Genomic DNA, 15,325 nt, shown 5'->3' on the forward strand with positions numbered 1-15,325 from the left:
AGAATGTATATACTCATAGGGCTGTTGAAATTAAGAATCGATGTAATGACAATGTGTACAAGGTTAATAGTCAAAGATTTAAGCCTTATATGAAAAACTTTCATTTGGGAGAGGAGTCTTTCCCTCTTCATGAGCTAGAATATTTGGATTGATGCTCCTAGTCTGATGGAGCATTTATGTAAGTTTTGTATAATATTCATTTTTTTTATGTCACCTTGCTGGTGAGTTCTCCATGACAGGTATTATCCATCATTTCTTTTATTTTTATTGTTCTCATATTTTCTGCATTACACGTATCATTACATTGGGGACAATGTATATTTTAGGTTGGGGGTGTGGATAGTCATCCATGTGAGGATATATTTTAGGAGTAATAGAGTCTACTTTTGAATTATTATTATTATTTTTTGGTTTATGGGAAATTTTTTCAAAATTTTCAAAATTATTTTTTTTTAATGTAAGAATATGAACATGATATTATGCAAATTCCAAAGGCAAAGTTAATACTTAGTATAAGTTGATAGTAATCAGAATTCTGATAACTGAAAATTATAGACTTGAGTTCGATTATTTAATCACTAGTTTAGAGCGAATTGTAATTTGATTACTTGAATTCACAATATACCCTAGCTGACTAAGTGATGAATATGATATGTGAACTAGAATAACAAATTTTGATTCAAACAAGGTTAAATGAACTAGTACCATTGACATATGCTTAAAATAGAGAATATCAAAGAAAAAAAGTGATAGAAAAAATTTATTATAGAGCATGAATGTAATGACCATAACAATCGTGTCAGTAATCCGAAGTAAGGATACCTAAGTATCCAGTGTTGTTACCGTTACAATTACGATACCTTAGGTTATGAAGTAAACCCGGTGAGAATCTTCATCTAAGGGTAGTCTATAATAATGAGGATATGATGATAAAAGAAGAAAGGGCATGAAGGAAATGAGATAACTAGAGATTTCATATTCTTGGGATTATTGAAGGAGTTAAGATAGGGAATATGCATATTTCTCAAAGTTAGATTAGTGTCACTGAGCATCTAAGTATATTGGATCATAACTATTTTAAATTTTGATTAGGTCTCTGAACTGAAGGATATAATGGATTAGGAAATTGAGATTCTAACTAACTTTAGGCTTAGGACAAGTGTTGCTTTGTTGTGGAATTCATATGATGAATAAAGGCATAATTGTATAAATTTCTGAGTTTTGAACTATTTTTCATGTTTTCAATGTTTGTGGGTAACATTTCCAGAAACCCTCATGAGACTATAACTCATCCACTAGGGGAAACTTAGGGGTTTAAAGGCTTATTGTATATGCTAAATACAATCGAGATTACCTGCGAAAGTGGTATAGTTAGAATTTTTATTTTCGTTTTAATTTTGTTTTTAGAATTAGTTTTTATTTTTATTTTTATTTGAAATTTTTCTTCGCTTATTTTGCTCGGGACTAGCAAAATGCTGGTTGGGGGATGTGTTGAGACTCAAATATTACATATTTTTCCTCATTTATATCTTAGTTTTATGAATATGATAATGTTTAATGGTATATTTTATACATGTTTGTGTTGTAAGGTGAGTTTAAGAACTTATATTGAAAAGAATGTTAAAAGCATGGATTTGATGCTTAAGAATCACCAAGGTAAAGAATGGACCTTTGGAGACCAAGATTGAAGAAGTTACATACTAAAGATACAAGGAAACCAAGTGAGGAATGAAGAGAATCCAAGATTTGAAGTGTTGGTCGGCTAGCCCGAGTGTTGGTTCGACTAGCCCAAGAATTTGGCCAACCCGAGAAAGTTATGAAAATCCAGCAACATGTTCTTTTGAAATTTGTGAGAGTTTGGCTAGCCCGAGTGTCAGTTGGCTAGCCGAAGCTTTGCTTAGGATAGCCTAAGGTTACACAAATTCTGCACGGACTGCATAAATTCGAGGCAGTTTTGCGATTTGCGGAAAATAACCTATAAATATGGGTTGCTTAAGACTTTTGGGGATATCTAGGTTTTTTTTTAGAGAGTTCTCAAGTTTCATAGTTTCAGAAATTATTTTTCTTTACAAGTTTTTAGATTTTTATTATTTTTTTCTTGCTCTCTTATTGCTTTTTATTTGCCATTTAGTTATGTTTTTCTAGTTCCCTCTAGCCCAAGCTAGAAGGGAAGCACATGGGTTTAATGATTCTTTAAGTTATGATAATTGATTTTTTTTTTAATGATGAGATGAATGGTGTATGCATGTTCTCATCTAGGTTTAGGTTTTTGATCCATCATGTGAGATCCATATGGTGGATGCTTAAGCTTAACCTGGATCAAGATTTCTTAGATGGGAGATATTATCAACCTGCTACATTGTTTGATTTATTATCTCATGTATATTGAATGCTTAAAATCACTGGCGCTTAAGAATATATGTTAATGGTACTAATCTATGATTCTCTAATCTCTTATATCATTTACTAAAAATATTTGAATTGTTTTATTTCTCGATTAGGCCAATCATAGTGCTTGGATCCTAATTGTGTTCTCAAAGTCATCATGATTTATAAATTATTAACCTATGTGTGGAACTTTGAAGCTTGGGTATTGTTTTTAATTTAATTGAATTCCATTTAAAAGTCATACCTTCAAAACTTTCAAAATCATTACATCTGTTTAGTTTCCATTACTTAGTTTTGCATTTTATTTTTTCATTCTCTTAAACCATTTCTCTGTGGGATCGACCCTGTATTCACAGGATACTACTTATGAACCTCTGCATTGGGAGGCAAACAAACACAAATCCAGAGCAATAGAAAAGTTGTATGCTCTTCAAAATCAACTGGTCCACTGCGTTTACGGTAAGCTTGCATAAAGTGAGAATAAGCTTTATTGACTTTATTCGTGAAACATTTGGTCCCTTCTTATGCAAAACTAGGGTAAACAACTTCACCGAAGGGAAGAAGATGAGTCAAGGCCATCACGTCCAATATAGTTGGACTCATAGGGCCACAATCGAAGAAGAGTGTGTTGGTAGAAGAGCATCAGAATATCGAAGTTGTGGTAAGAAGGGAGAAATCTGATGGATAACTTGATGCATTGGCAAATGCCCAAAATTCTCTATGTTGCCTTGTATTGAGAGGAAACACAAGTGAACCAAACATTCCATTCTAGTAGTGGCTTTGATCATGTCCGAGGATTCTTTAGAGCATTAGTAGGCTCAGGGACAGATTCAAATTGAATCAATAGAGTTTCACTAGGGCAGATGGAAGCATGGAATCCATCATGCTAACATCATCGATATCGGTTGTTGCAGAAAATGCCACACCCATGCAGTAATAATCTCCAATAGGTGATTTGAAGATTGTTTTATTGAGATATGTTTTAAGAAGGGCGTTCATCTTTATTACAAGATCGTCTTAATGGAATGAGGGAGAGGAAGACGATGAGGTAGCCATTGATCGAAGATGGGATTGAAGTTAGGATATGGATACTCAAAAGGAAAAATGAAAGCGTAAGGATGGAAGGATACTAAAACGAGGCTTATATCAGCTGAGGCGATGGTGCATTTATTAAGACATCATTGTGATTTTATTGGAAACGATGTAAGAACACTTGTTGAAATGGGGTTCGACTCTTCTTTCAATAAAAGGGTTGTTGTTGCTGACGTGTTGCAATGAGTCGGCTGAAGAGGGTTATCGGGGCGTCGACACGTGTAGTTAATTAATGCTGCATTAATGAGGGGTCGCACGTCGCTTTCACTTTTTTCCAAAAGCAAAGCGTCATGGGGGCAATGTTCATCCATTTAGTTGTCATTCCTCATGAGAACCAGTCAGAGTAAGTAACGTGTGATTTGGATGGATTCACGTGGTGTTTTTGAAGATCTGCAGAGATATGCTGAGATGATTTCTTGGTAACACAATTGAAATGTATCGAGTAATGCCACGTCATTGTTTAAACGGTTGGTAGAAGAACGATTGTGAAGGAGCGGTTATAAAACAAATAACAAAAGAAAAAACAAAAGAAAGCAAGTAGTGCTGAACGGTTATAGTAGTCGTCGGAACATGGGAAGCAAATAGTCTGATTAAGGTTATAAATAACAAAGAGATTCAGCAGGAAAATCTCATCTCATACCAATCCAATCAAATAGAACATTATGTTTCAATTACCAGTCAATTACATTTCTTAGTATAATTCTTTACCTTTTTCGCCAAGTCAATTACATTTCTTAGTGTAATCCTTTACTTTCAGCTTGTTGTTTACATTTTGTAGTGTAATCCATAGTGTTAATCAAGTAGCTGATAATCTTAGCTGTAATTTGAGTCTACGCTCAAACACTAGATTCAGTTATACATCAGAAAATGTGTTTTACAATTGTTCTTTAGGATCAACTCTAAGAATCCCTTTTTCATTTCACTTTATCCATAACGAAAATTCTTTTCGTATGGAAGACAAAGGTGCAACTCATCATTAGATGACTCTACTCTCTAAATATGGCTTGATCTTGTTTACACATTCAGTGAGTGGTTGAATATGTGGCTGATCTTATCAGATCTCGGTTATACACTATGTCTGCCTATCTCGATACTTGGGGTCATAGTTGTAAGGTTTGAATTGAGCCGCAAATTCAATTCTAGCAAGCCCACATTTCAACTGCAAAAAACAAGCAACAATAACATCCATGTTCATGTTGTAACACATATATAAGGCCAGTGCTTATGGAATTTTGGACCCTAGTCTTGAGCCGCAAAATAATCTCACTTAGTCATCTTTATATTACTATCTTTTGGGGGAGAAATGCACTTTCAAAAAGATAAAAAAAAGTTACTTTTGAAAATGGAATGTTAGAGGGAAATGAAAAAGTAAAGGAATTTTTTTTTTTTCCCTTTCAAATTTGAAAAATAGGCCCTCATTTTTTTACAAAACCATCCAAAACATATTAATTTTGAAAATATATAACTCTTTGAAGTTTGTATTTGTAAGATGGAATTTATTGCGCAATTCTAACTTCCTAATAAAATTTATTGGGCAATCCTAACTTCCTAATCTCATATTAATGAACAGTAGCTCTTTGAACTTGGATGGTTGATAGTTTTTGTTTTGACCCTTCACCGGATGTCCACCAACTAATCCGATTAGGACATGAATTAATGTTTGAATTATAATTCATATAAAGTGGAGCAAATAAATTGGACGGTTTGATTTGATCCAGAAGCAAGCCAGAAGTTTCTTCTTTTGTTCTAGACCATGATCTATATAAACTGTCTCATCAACAAAGAAACCCACAATGCATGTTGTTAGACTACTCTTCTATGGGAGAAGATTTTGATACTTTGGCAGAGTGTGATGGATGATAAGCAGAAACTTAGAATTTAATTATAAATTGCTCACGTAGCATATTTAAACAGTTCAAAATTGTGGGTCCTAGCATACATGTATCACGAACCAGAAATTGATCTGCTTTCATCATCTGATTGTCAGATACATGGCATGTCTTGGATGGTTAAAAATGAAAAATATTCAACGGTCCCATTTCATCAAATAATTATTTACCCAGTCAGTGGTTAGGATTGTTCAACCAATCGGATTATGGGACAGTAACTCAATTTAGTCCGTTTAATTTGAATCCGCGTTTACAAAAGTGCCCGCGTATCAAGCGTCGTACAATGTCGGAGTGTCATAGACTCCCCCCTTTTCAATCATATGCGAGAAACCAAAAATAGTTGAGTCCACGTGGCAGTAATCTGGACTGGTCATGGACGGCCTACAACTAATGAATATCACGCTGATCAAAGGAAAAGACCATGACAGTGGACGGTTATAAACCGGAAACCACACGAGAAGCGGTCCAAATTCAACGGCCAAGATTCCATTGATTACATGATAAGAACATGGTCCGATTGATGTGAATTTTAGTACATCCACCTGTGTTCATGAAATTTATGTCACCCATCTACATAGCCTTGGCGGAAGCGGATTGTGTCATAACCCCGCCTGGACGGAATCGGTCCCTGCAGGGGCTCCGTGGGGCCCACCGTGATGTATGGGTTTTATATCCTTTGTAAATTCTTTTTGCCAATAACATCCTAGGATATGATCCCAAAAAATGAAAGTGGATCCCTTATTGTGGGGCCATCATGATGCATATGCCCAGTCAATTTTAGTAGCTCCTTTCAAGGTATGATGGAAAATGATGAAGCAGATTAAGTCTCAGGTGGACAACAAAGGAAACAATGGTGATTGACAGTTAAAAACTTCTCGTGGGTTACAAAAGTCCCAGATCAAGCTGATCTTTGTGTGGTCTTTTCATCCAGGTCTTTGTTATCAGCAGGTTGGATGGTAAATATTCCAACAGCCCACGGGAACTTTTTAACGTTGGGTATTCAATCAACACCGTTTCTTGTGGGGTTGTCCACCTGAAATTTGAACATGCTTCAATTTTGGGATCATGTCTTAGAATGAGCTGTCAAAATGGATGGACAGTGTGGATGTAAGGTGCATACATCATGGTGGGCCCTACAGTCAGGGATTCACCCGGAAAAATGAGCGGATCAAGGCTCAGGTGAACCACAAAGTGAGGATTGGGCGCCCACCGTTGAAAACTTACCGGGGTCACAGAAGTTTTGGATCAAGCTTACGTTTGTGTTTTCCTTCGTCAAGGTTTTGCGTGGCCTTACGAATACGTTGGATTACAAATAAACATCATGGTCGGTGTCATTATTACCACTGCCTCCTCTGGCGTGGTCCGCTCGACCCTTGAATATATCTTATTTTTTGGGATAATACCATAAAATGATATGAAAAAATGGATGAACAGTGTAGATAAAATCAATACATCACGGTGGGCGCTCCACATAGCCCCTGCCCGGACCGATTTCCGTCTGTTCCGGGGAAGGACGCAATCCGCGTCCAGCTTTGGCGGCTCCAACATGGATATTCAATTTCCTGAAAAGGCCAAAAAGAGAAAATGATTGATAGTTGCGGGTGCACCCAAAAATGTAGTCATCATCCTCTCCGTACACAGGATACAGCCTCTATGAATCACGCCACTGATAATATGGCCTCATTTTGGATGGAGATGGTACATTCTCCCAATTTGTCCTAAAAACAGATTAAAACAGAACCTAAAAATAAGAAGAAGAAGTCCTTTAGTATGGATTTCTAGGACCATCCATTACTTGCAATTCTCTTTTCATTGCCTATCCATAACGTCTTACACTAGATGAATGGTTCCGATCCCCACTTATGGGCCACCTGCAGAGTGGGGAATCTCTCAGACCACGAGTTAAAATCGTCCATCGTACCACCAAAACGGTCCTTGAAAAAGACCAACGCGGAGATACTAACCAACGCCACGTGTCATCTTTCCATTCCCCACCAACTCCCATTTTCCTTCTAGATTTCGCATTGGCTATGTCGCGACTTAGAATCAAGAGTCTGTCGTCGCACATGGGCCAGCATGCTGAGATGTTCCAGTGATTTAAACCATACAAATTCTCTTTACTACCATAAATAAGCTATTTGCTAACAAATGCACTTCAATGATGATTATCACCTTTGATATTTGGAGTAGAATGACATCCATTGAAAAATTTCTATACGTTAATATAAATTCAGTCTTTCAGAGAAAGTCTTACTGTGTTCCTCTTAGTACACATAGTCTGAAAAATGGACGGTTACGATCATTGTAACACTCGGCATGTTGTCTCCAGTGGCTGGCGACAGCCGCGTGTTTCTAAGCTGCGACTCAGACAACAGGTACTTTTCGATTCTACGGCGCGTTTCTTCCTAACTCGGCTCTCGTCGTTGGCACTTCGGAGTTAGGTAAGTACGCTACCCGACTTGCTCCCATCTCACGTCCAACCCCGTAATTTCCCCACAAAACCAAGGTCATTTCTGTAACTTCCCTATTTTAATACTACCTAAAACTTCAACCTTACCCCTCAAACCCCCATTCATATCTCTTAAGAAAAAGGCTTCGGAGAGAGAAGTAGCGGACTCAGACTCCAGACTTCACAAGAGAAGAAGAAGAAGAAGAAAACAGCGAGAGAGAGAGAGAGAGAGAGAGAGAGAGAGAGAGAGAGAGACTGCATTCATGGCGGAAGGTCAAAATCCCTTGGCGTCAAGCAGCGACAACGCCGGCAGCGGCGAGAGCGTGAAGCTGTTCGTAGGCCAGGTGCCGAAGCACATGACGGAGTCTCAGCTCCTCGCGATGTTCAAGGAAGTCGCTCTTGTCGAGGAAGTCAACATCATCAAAGACAAGGCCACCAGAACTTCCAGAGGTCTGTCCTCATTCCTCCCCTTATTCAGCAAATGCACGATGTGGCGGGCCTTCGATGTGTTATGTTCTGTCGCAATTTGACGAATTCGGCACTTGAAAAACCTAATTTTGATTTATTCTGTGCAGGATGCTGCTTTTTGATTTGCCCGTCGAGGCAGGAAGCAGATAAGGCAGTCAATGCATGCCATAATAAGCGGACGCTTCCAGGGGTGAGTCCACTTCACTTGATCTTTTTGCACTTTCTTCATTTCTTTGCATTTCATTTGAATTTCAAGTTACGATTTTGAAATTGAATCAAATTACTGTTTCCATAGAGACTTAGATCTCATTGTGTGAAATTGTGTTGTGTGAAATCCGTGCGGGTAAATGTGTGGCGTATGGGGTTTTGTTGGTGAATTATGTTGTTTTGGCTCATTTTCTCTTGTTTGTTTTCCGTCGTGATGTTACGTTCACAATGTGGTTTGACACTGTTTGGGGAATTGAAAAGGTTTGGAATGGATTGCTGTGAGAAAAGGGCAAGTGAAATGGAACTTGGGAGAGTTTGAGTTAGGGTAGGAAGCTGATGGTGCTAAATTGGGCTTGAAATCTTGTTTGATAGATTGTATGGTGAATTGATCTGGTTGGAGGAGCTTGGTGATGCAATTGGCACAACTAGTATGGGACCTGGATCCAGTTAGCTAAATGATTTCAGTTAACCAGACCTTATAATTGGTTTTGAATCTTCATTCGTCCAGGTATATCTCGAGCAGTTTTGGATGTTAAAGCATTGATTCAAGTGGTGAATTTGTGATGCTTTAGTCAACGAGTCAAGAGATGCGTAATGTTGGTTATTTTAAGTTGTTTCTTTCGAAAATGTAAAAATTCTGAACTGATGGATGAACATAGACATCTATGCCATTAGATGAAGGAATTTAGTAGAAACTCCAAACAAAAGCATTCATATGGCTACTTGATGTTCGACTATTAGAAATCCTTACTGTTGCCTGGGAAAATGGGTTGTCTCTTGGATGTTGGAATACTTTCTTGTATGAAGGGCTTGAAGAAAAGTTGAGTTGGTGAGCTGCCACTTGGGTACCCAAGTCCTGGAAAATCCAGATCACATGTGCCTGTTAAATGAATAAATGTGTGGACTCAGCAAGCTTTATGGACATGGTTCGACTCTTTATCAAACCATGTTGGAGTCAATACCACCTTTCTCCTTTGACATTATGTTCACCAAGGGTAACTTTGATTTCATAATCAAAACTGTAAAGGAAGTCCTTTAAGAAGTTTGAAATGAAAGAGTTGGAAATCCTAAAACACTTCATTTGCATAGAAGTGGATATAGATAAGTGGGACTTAACCAATATAGATATGCTCTCAACTTGTTGAAGGAAATGACATTTGAAAATCATAAGCCAGTGGTCACCTTTAGAGCAATGAGTAAGCAGTTATGTGACTAAGAAGGGGCTTGGTTCCTGAACTTATGGAATACAATATTTGATCTCCTGTGGGCCAGACATCACGTTTGGAGTAAATCTAAGCATGTCAATCCATGCATCGAGCCATTGACCTTAGACATCTTGCTAGGAAGATGTGAAATCATACTAATATATATTATTGATGATTGGTGATAGTTTGAGATATAAATGGCATTGATTCTTCCTGGTGTCAGGGATCATAAAATCTAAGTCGCTGTGATTTCCTCAGAATGAACCTAATCTCATGGAGCAGAAAAAAAACCCATTACCTGTTGCCAGGTTAAGTGCTGAAGTTGAATATAAAGATGTAGCTGATGCAACTGCAGAAGTAACCTATCCCAGATATATATGGCATGGATTGCGTTTTCAAATTGACACTCCTGTCACGCACCATGATAATTAAGGTTTATGTGTTCCAGTCCTATCTCAATCATGTTCTATCAAAGCATATTGAAATCCAATCAGGGATAAAGATGTAGGCCGGTGGCGATCAAACCAGTTCATATACTTTTGTTAATAGAAGTAGCCAATACCTTTTGGCAGCAACATCTCCACTAAGGGCCTTGTTACAGTCAATATTAGTATTAGCCATAAGCTCAGAAAACCAAAAAATCAACTTGACTCAAAAGTTTGTCAAATTGAGTATGGTTGAAAGCTTGGTAAAAAACTTAGTATAACTTTATTATGAAAACTCAAAAGTTAATAATATTTTTGAACACAAAAATATATTATAAATGTCTAAGATAAGGAGAAAGAATTGAGAAACCTAGGAAAACCTGGAAAATTGAGGAAACCCAAAGAATCTAAGATGGTGTTTGGGAACATGGAAAACTATGGAAAAGAAATTGGAGCACATGGAAAACCTAGTTTTCCTCCATTTGAGGAAAAAAGAGCCTTGGAAACTGAATTTCGTTTTCTAGCTTTCCTAAAAAAATTTTGTGGACATCCATTTCAGTATAAAGATGTTAAATCAATTTATGAGGTTCAAGAGTGGCATGAGGTGATCGTACCTATAATCCATGTAAAGTTGCAGTCCAAACAAACAACAGAAGGAAAATCAAATCCATTATTTTCCATTTCCTAAGGATTCCAAGTTACTTCCCACATCCACGTTTTAGTCTCCCCTATCCAAACACAACCTAAATGATGAGGAGAAAATCTAGAAAAAAAAAACTTGGAAAAAATTGAAGGAAACTCGATGGAAATGAGTTTCTCTCGAGTCTACTCGAAATCACATCGAGTTGAGTTGACTTGGTCAAGTTTCAAGTCGACACATTGAGGTTTTAAGTAGAGGTATAAGGTATTAGCAAAAATTAATTCTGATTTTGATTTTCTAGTATACGAAAGGCTATATATACATAGCCGGTTTGAGGAAATGAATACGAAGAACTTGAACTTTCGAGTAACACAAGGTTCAAAGCTGGGTTTGCTGAATTTCTTTATAATATTCCAAAAAATGAAGCAATCAGAAATCACCCTTTAGATTTGGAGGATGAGATGCTTCATATTATTGTTGATATCACCATCAATGAAGGTTTTAAAAAATGGTTATGGTAATAGTCATTACGGCCGTCATGTAATACTCTTGACAGTGGGAATTGTTACGTGTTATGGGGTTGTAACGACTATTGTGGAAAAAATGGCACGTAACGATTGTTAAGGTTTTATACATTTTTTTTTTTTTTTTTGAAAAAAAGAAGAAAAAAAAGCAATAGCGGCCGTTACCGCCTGTATTGTAATGGTAAAGGCCATTAGTGAATACATTGCCATCAATTTATTTAGGATCAGACCTGCTTCAATCTTCCTCCAGTGGCTGAAGATGAGCGTTTGAGCATGGTGAATGCCAACTCCAACAGTATTCTGGTTTGATATGTTCGATCAACCATTTGCCTTACAAGAGAACACCCTAATTCTCATGTAAATTCCAAATATTTTCCTTGCTTCCTCATGAAAGAGCCATCAATTCCCCTAAAGGCGTTTATCAACTATGTTACAGGTGTCAAAGAAGTAAAGAAAAGAAGAGACATGCTAAAAAAATTAGACTTGTTCGAGTTCCATACAAGATAGCAAGATTTCTAACACTTGGCATATCATATAAATACATGCACTGTAAAGTTTCAAAAGTTTCACATATGCCATAATAAAGTTGTAAAAATGCCCATTGTTTTACTTAAAATTACCTACCATTTGAAAAATGGCCATTGTCTCCAGATCAAAATTATAAAACTGTCATCTTGCCCATGTAAGTATCACGCTAAGTGATTTGGCCATTAATCGCATTGCGCATCCTTATCACATGAAGGTTTTAGTTTTCTATGTTTTAGCAAGGGAACAGGTCTTGCAGGGTCACATCTCCAACAAAGCCACGCGTATGAAACAAAACAGACATATTCGATTGATTTTATTTTTAAAAGGTAACACTACCGGGGATTGAACCCTGGATCACTCACACACACTCCATTCTCTACCAGCTCATCTACCTAGTGGGAGACAAACATATTCGATTGATAAGAAAGCCTATGTTTCTTCTTTGGTTTCTTGTGATGGGAACTAATCTCTGGAAATGTCTATTCTAGAGCCTAGGAGCACTGATTTAAATATTGATATGATGCACATATTGCACCCTTGGGATACAGAAACATATCAGTATTGCATGGGAACTATCGCATGTATTGGGGAATGTATGGCTGTTTGGCGAAACATTGAGAAATGGAATTGTTCAATAAAACTTAGGGATATGTTGAAAGAGATATGATTACAAACTTAGAGGTCAAAATATCACCAAAAAAAGTATGCACGACATGTTTCCCTTTTATACGGTCCTAAACTATTTGTTGTCTAATGAAAGTCATCCAATCATATAAAAAATGCATTCTTATAATTCATGAATCATCCAATAGAAGTATGAGAATGGATTCCCCCTAGACAAACTTGGGGGAACAGTTTTTTAAGAGTTTTATTTATTTATTTTAAATCTGAATTTCTGGTGGGGCTGTTGGGGTATGTATTGCAGATACATATTGTAATGTATCAATTTATTGCATGTATTGATGATACAAGGGAGTTTTATGAAGAGTTTTTGGCAAAATATTGCAATGCATTGATTTATATTGCGATATACTGGCAATAAATTCTGATATTTTGTGCAATATAAGGAAATTTAATAGCTTCCTTGTATATTGTATTAGCCATATGCGAAGTCGATAGTATCAGCTGGCTGTGCATCCATCATTCATGCAACCTGCCTCCTAGCCTAGCAGAACTTGCAACCACTGCTGCAAAGCCAACTTGACACCTTCTCATTCAATAGGTTCTATCTTTCTCATCCAATGCCTGAATGGTATGATCTTGGACATTTTGGAAAGATAATTTGATAAACTTTCAAACGAGCCTAGTTTCATGAAGATGAGATATCATTGGTACCTGAAAAAGTGATCGCAATGTGACTGCCATTCTCACTTCTAGCAATCAACTTGACAGCCCTTCACTCCCCTTCACTCAAATGGGCATAATTCTCTCATTTGGAGTCCAAATCACATGACCTTGGGCTTGTTTGAAAGGTAATTTGATTAGCTTTCCAACAAACTAATTTCATGAAACCCCAAGGTTGTTTGGTCCTGGTGACCGTGGGTGCAAGTTGATTGTTTCTAGAATTATAGATAGCCGCAACCGTGCTACGACCCAGTTTGATGGGGTTAACGCAACGAAGATGTGCCATCATCTTCTTTGAGGGGTTGGGAAGAATGTGCCTATGTTCGCCACCATTTTCCCGTCATGATCACCATTACCGATGCCGTCATCAGTTGTTACAACCAATGTTGTCAAAATCGTTATCGTATTGCAAATCATGAAAGGGGTTGAATTGTATCGAATCGCAAATTGTAAGATTTTTTCTCATTAAAAAAATATAAAAAACACATGAAAAAATGTAATTAAATTAGAAAGGATTAAAAACTCATTAATCATTCATTTCCCCATCAATATGTACCAAAAAAGTAATACATATCATGATATTATCAATTGAGAAGTGTATATTACATACATATCATCATTATCATGATAGTAAAGGATGCTCATCTTTTTTCCTTTGTTTTCCTTTGTTGTCTTTCAAAACATTTACCTTAAAAAGCATACCATAGTCCTTTAATAATTTTGCTTTTTTTTTTTCCATACCTTTCTTGAGTTTAGAGTAATGTTGGAAAAAATGGCATTCAATTCCATTGTGAATAGTATCTTGATTTCTTTGTTTTGGTTTTTTGAATATTCTCTAAATAGAAAAAAAAATGAGGATATATTTAATAGGGGAGTGCCTTTATTTTATTTTTTTTTATTTTTTTTATGTTTTATGAGAAAAAGGGTACAAAGGAAGAAGAAAAATAGAAAAAAAAAATGATTTTTAAGTAAAATTTGGGCCCATTTATGCAATCTACAATTATCGTACGGTTCGATACGGTTATTGTACTATTTGATAGTTCATATGATTATCGTATGCCTAATTAATATTTACGATTTGGGTGTACGATTCAAATTGTACACCCATACGATATGACATGAATCATACGATTCTTATAACATTGGTTACAACCAACGTTTAGAATATTGGTATTATTTTATGTATTGATGACTATTTTTGCCACCATTTTCGCTGTCATCACCACCATTTTCGATGTCATCATCAATAATTACAACCATTGTTCATATTATCGATATGAACAATGGTGAGTAGGAAAAAGTCGTCACTGGAGAAGAATGGAGGAAAGAGGAAGCTCGATGAATATCCGATGCTTTATTTTATGGGCTACTCGGAGGGGGTGGCTTTAGTTAATTTCTCTTGGGTTTTTGGAAGGGCGGGTGCGGTTATAGAAGTTCTACCCAGAGATTGGATTACTATAGTCTACCAAGGATTCTCCTTTGTTCTCATGAGCTTGGAGGAGTAACTTAGTGGTTAAACTCCTGCATGGTGAAAGCTTCAACGACAAGAAGCTATTGGTCCAGAGGGCCGGAGCTCGAGAACAGAGAGGTGTCGCGTAAACTTGCGAAGGCAGTGTAAGGTGTTCCGGTTGGGAGATTAGAAATGGAGAGACTGCAGGGACTTGTGAGGAGCACATGTATGAGGCTTGAGGGGGAAAGTAGCAAGTCGTATAGAGATATAGTTTTGGGGAAGAGGGGTATGCAAGCTTTAACAGAGGAGAGATGGACAAAGGGGTAGAAAGGGCAATCGAAACGTTAGAGGGGGCTTAAAATGAGGAAGCGAAATGGGTATCGCTAGAATCGTATAACGAGATCTCCATGGTTTGGTTTGAAGGTGATGAGCCAGGCGTGAGACAACCTGAAATTATTGTTATCGGTGGAGACGAAAGAAAATGCTTCCCTCTCTCAAATTAGGATGTGGCTAGCTGAACATGGTGGTCTAGACCTAGAAGACCATATGCTAAATCCAATTGGTTACTTGGAGGTCTCGATTAGCCTTTGCCTGGAGAATAATCTGGATTAGCTGATGGCTGCTGGGTTAAAGCACTGCGGGTAAGACAATCCATAGATGGGAAGATTTTTCCTGCTTTGGGTTGGGGGATTTGTGGTTCATGACTTGGGGAATTT

General features: G+C 37.1%; 1 protein-coding gene across 2 annotated transcripts in view; it reads left to right on the forward strand.

Moving 5' to 3' along the window:
- The first annotated feature begins 7,930 nt into the window (after window positions 1-7,930).
- Window positions 7,931-15,325, forward strand: part of LOC131224793 (RNA-binding protein BRN1) — a 44,612-nt gene continuing 37,217 nt past the window's right edge. For both annotated transcript variants that reach the window (XR_009161181.1, XM_058220181.1), the window contains exons 1-2: window positions 7,931-8,268; window positions 8,394-8,476. Coding sequence is in view for 1 of the 2 variants with exons in the window: in XM_058220181.1 (XP_058076164.1) it covers window positions 8,082-8,268; window positions 8,394-8,476 (270 nt within the window). In the remaining variant the exon portion in view is untranslated. The remainder of the gene's footprint in view (window positions 8,269-8,393; window positions 8,477-15,325) is intronic.

This window comes from Magnolia sinica, chromosome 14, assembly GCF_029962835.1.
Source record: "Magnolia sinica isolate HGM2019 chromosome 14, MsV1, whole genome shotgun sequence".
Taxonomy (NCBI): domain Eukaryota; kingdom Viridiplantae; phylum Streptophyta; class Magnoliopsida; order Magnoliales; family Magnoliaceae; genus Magnolia; species Magnolia sinica.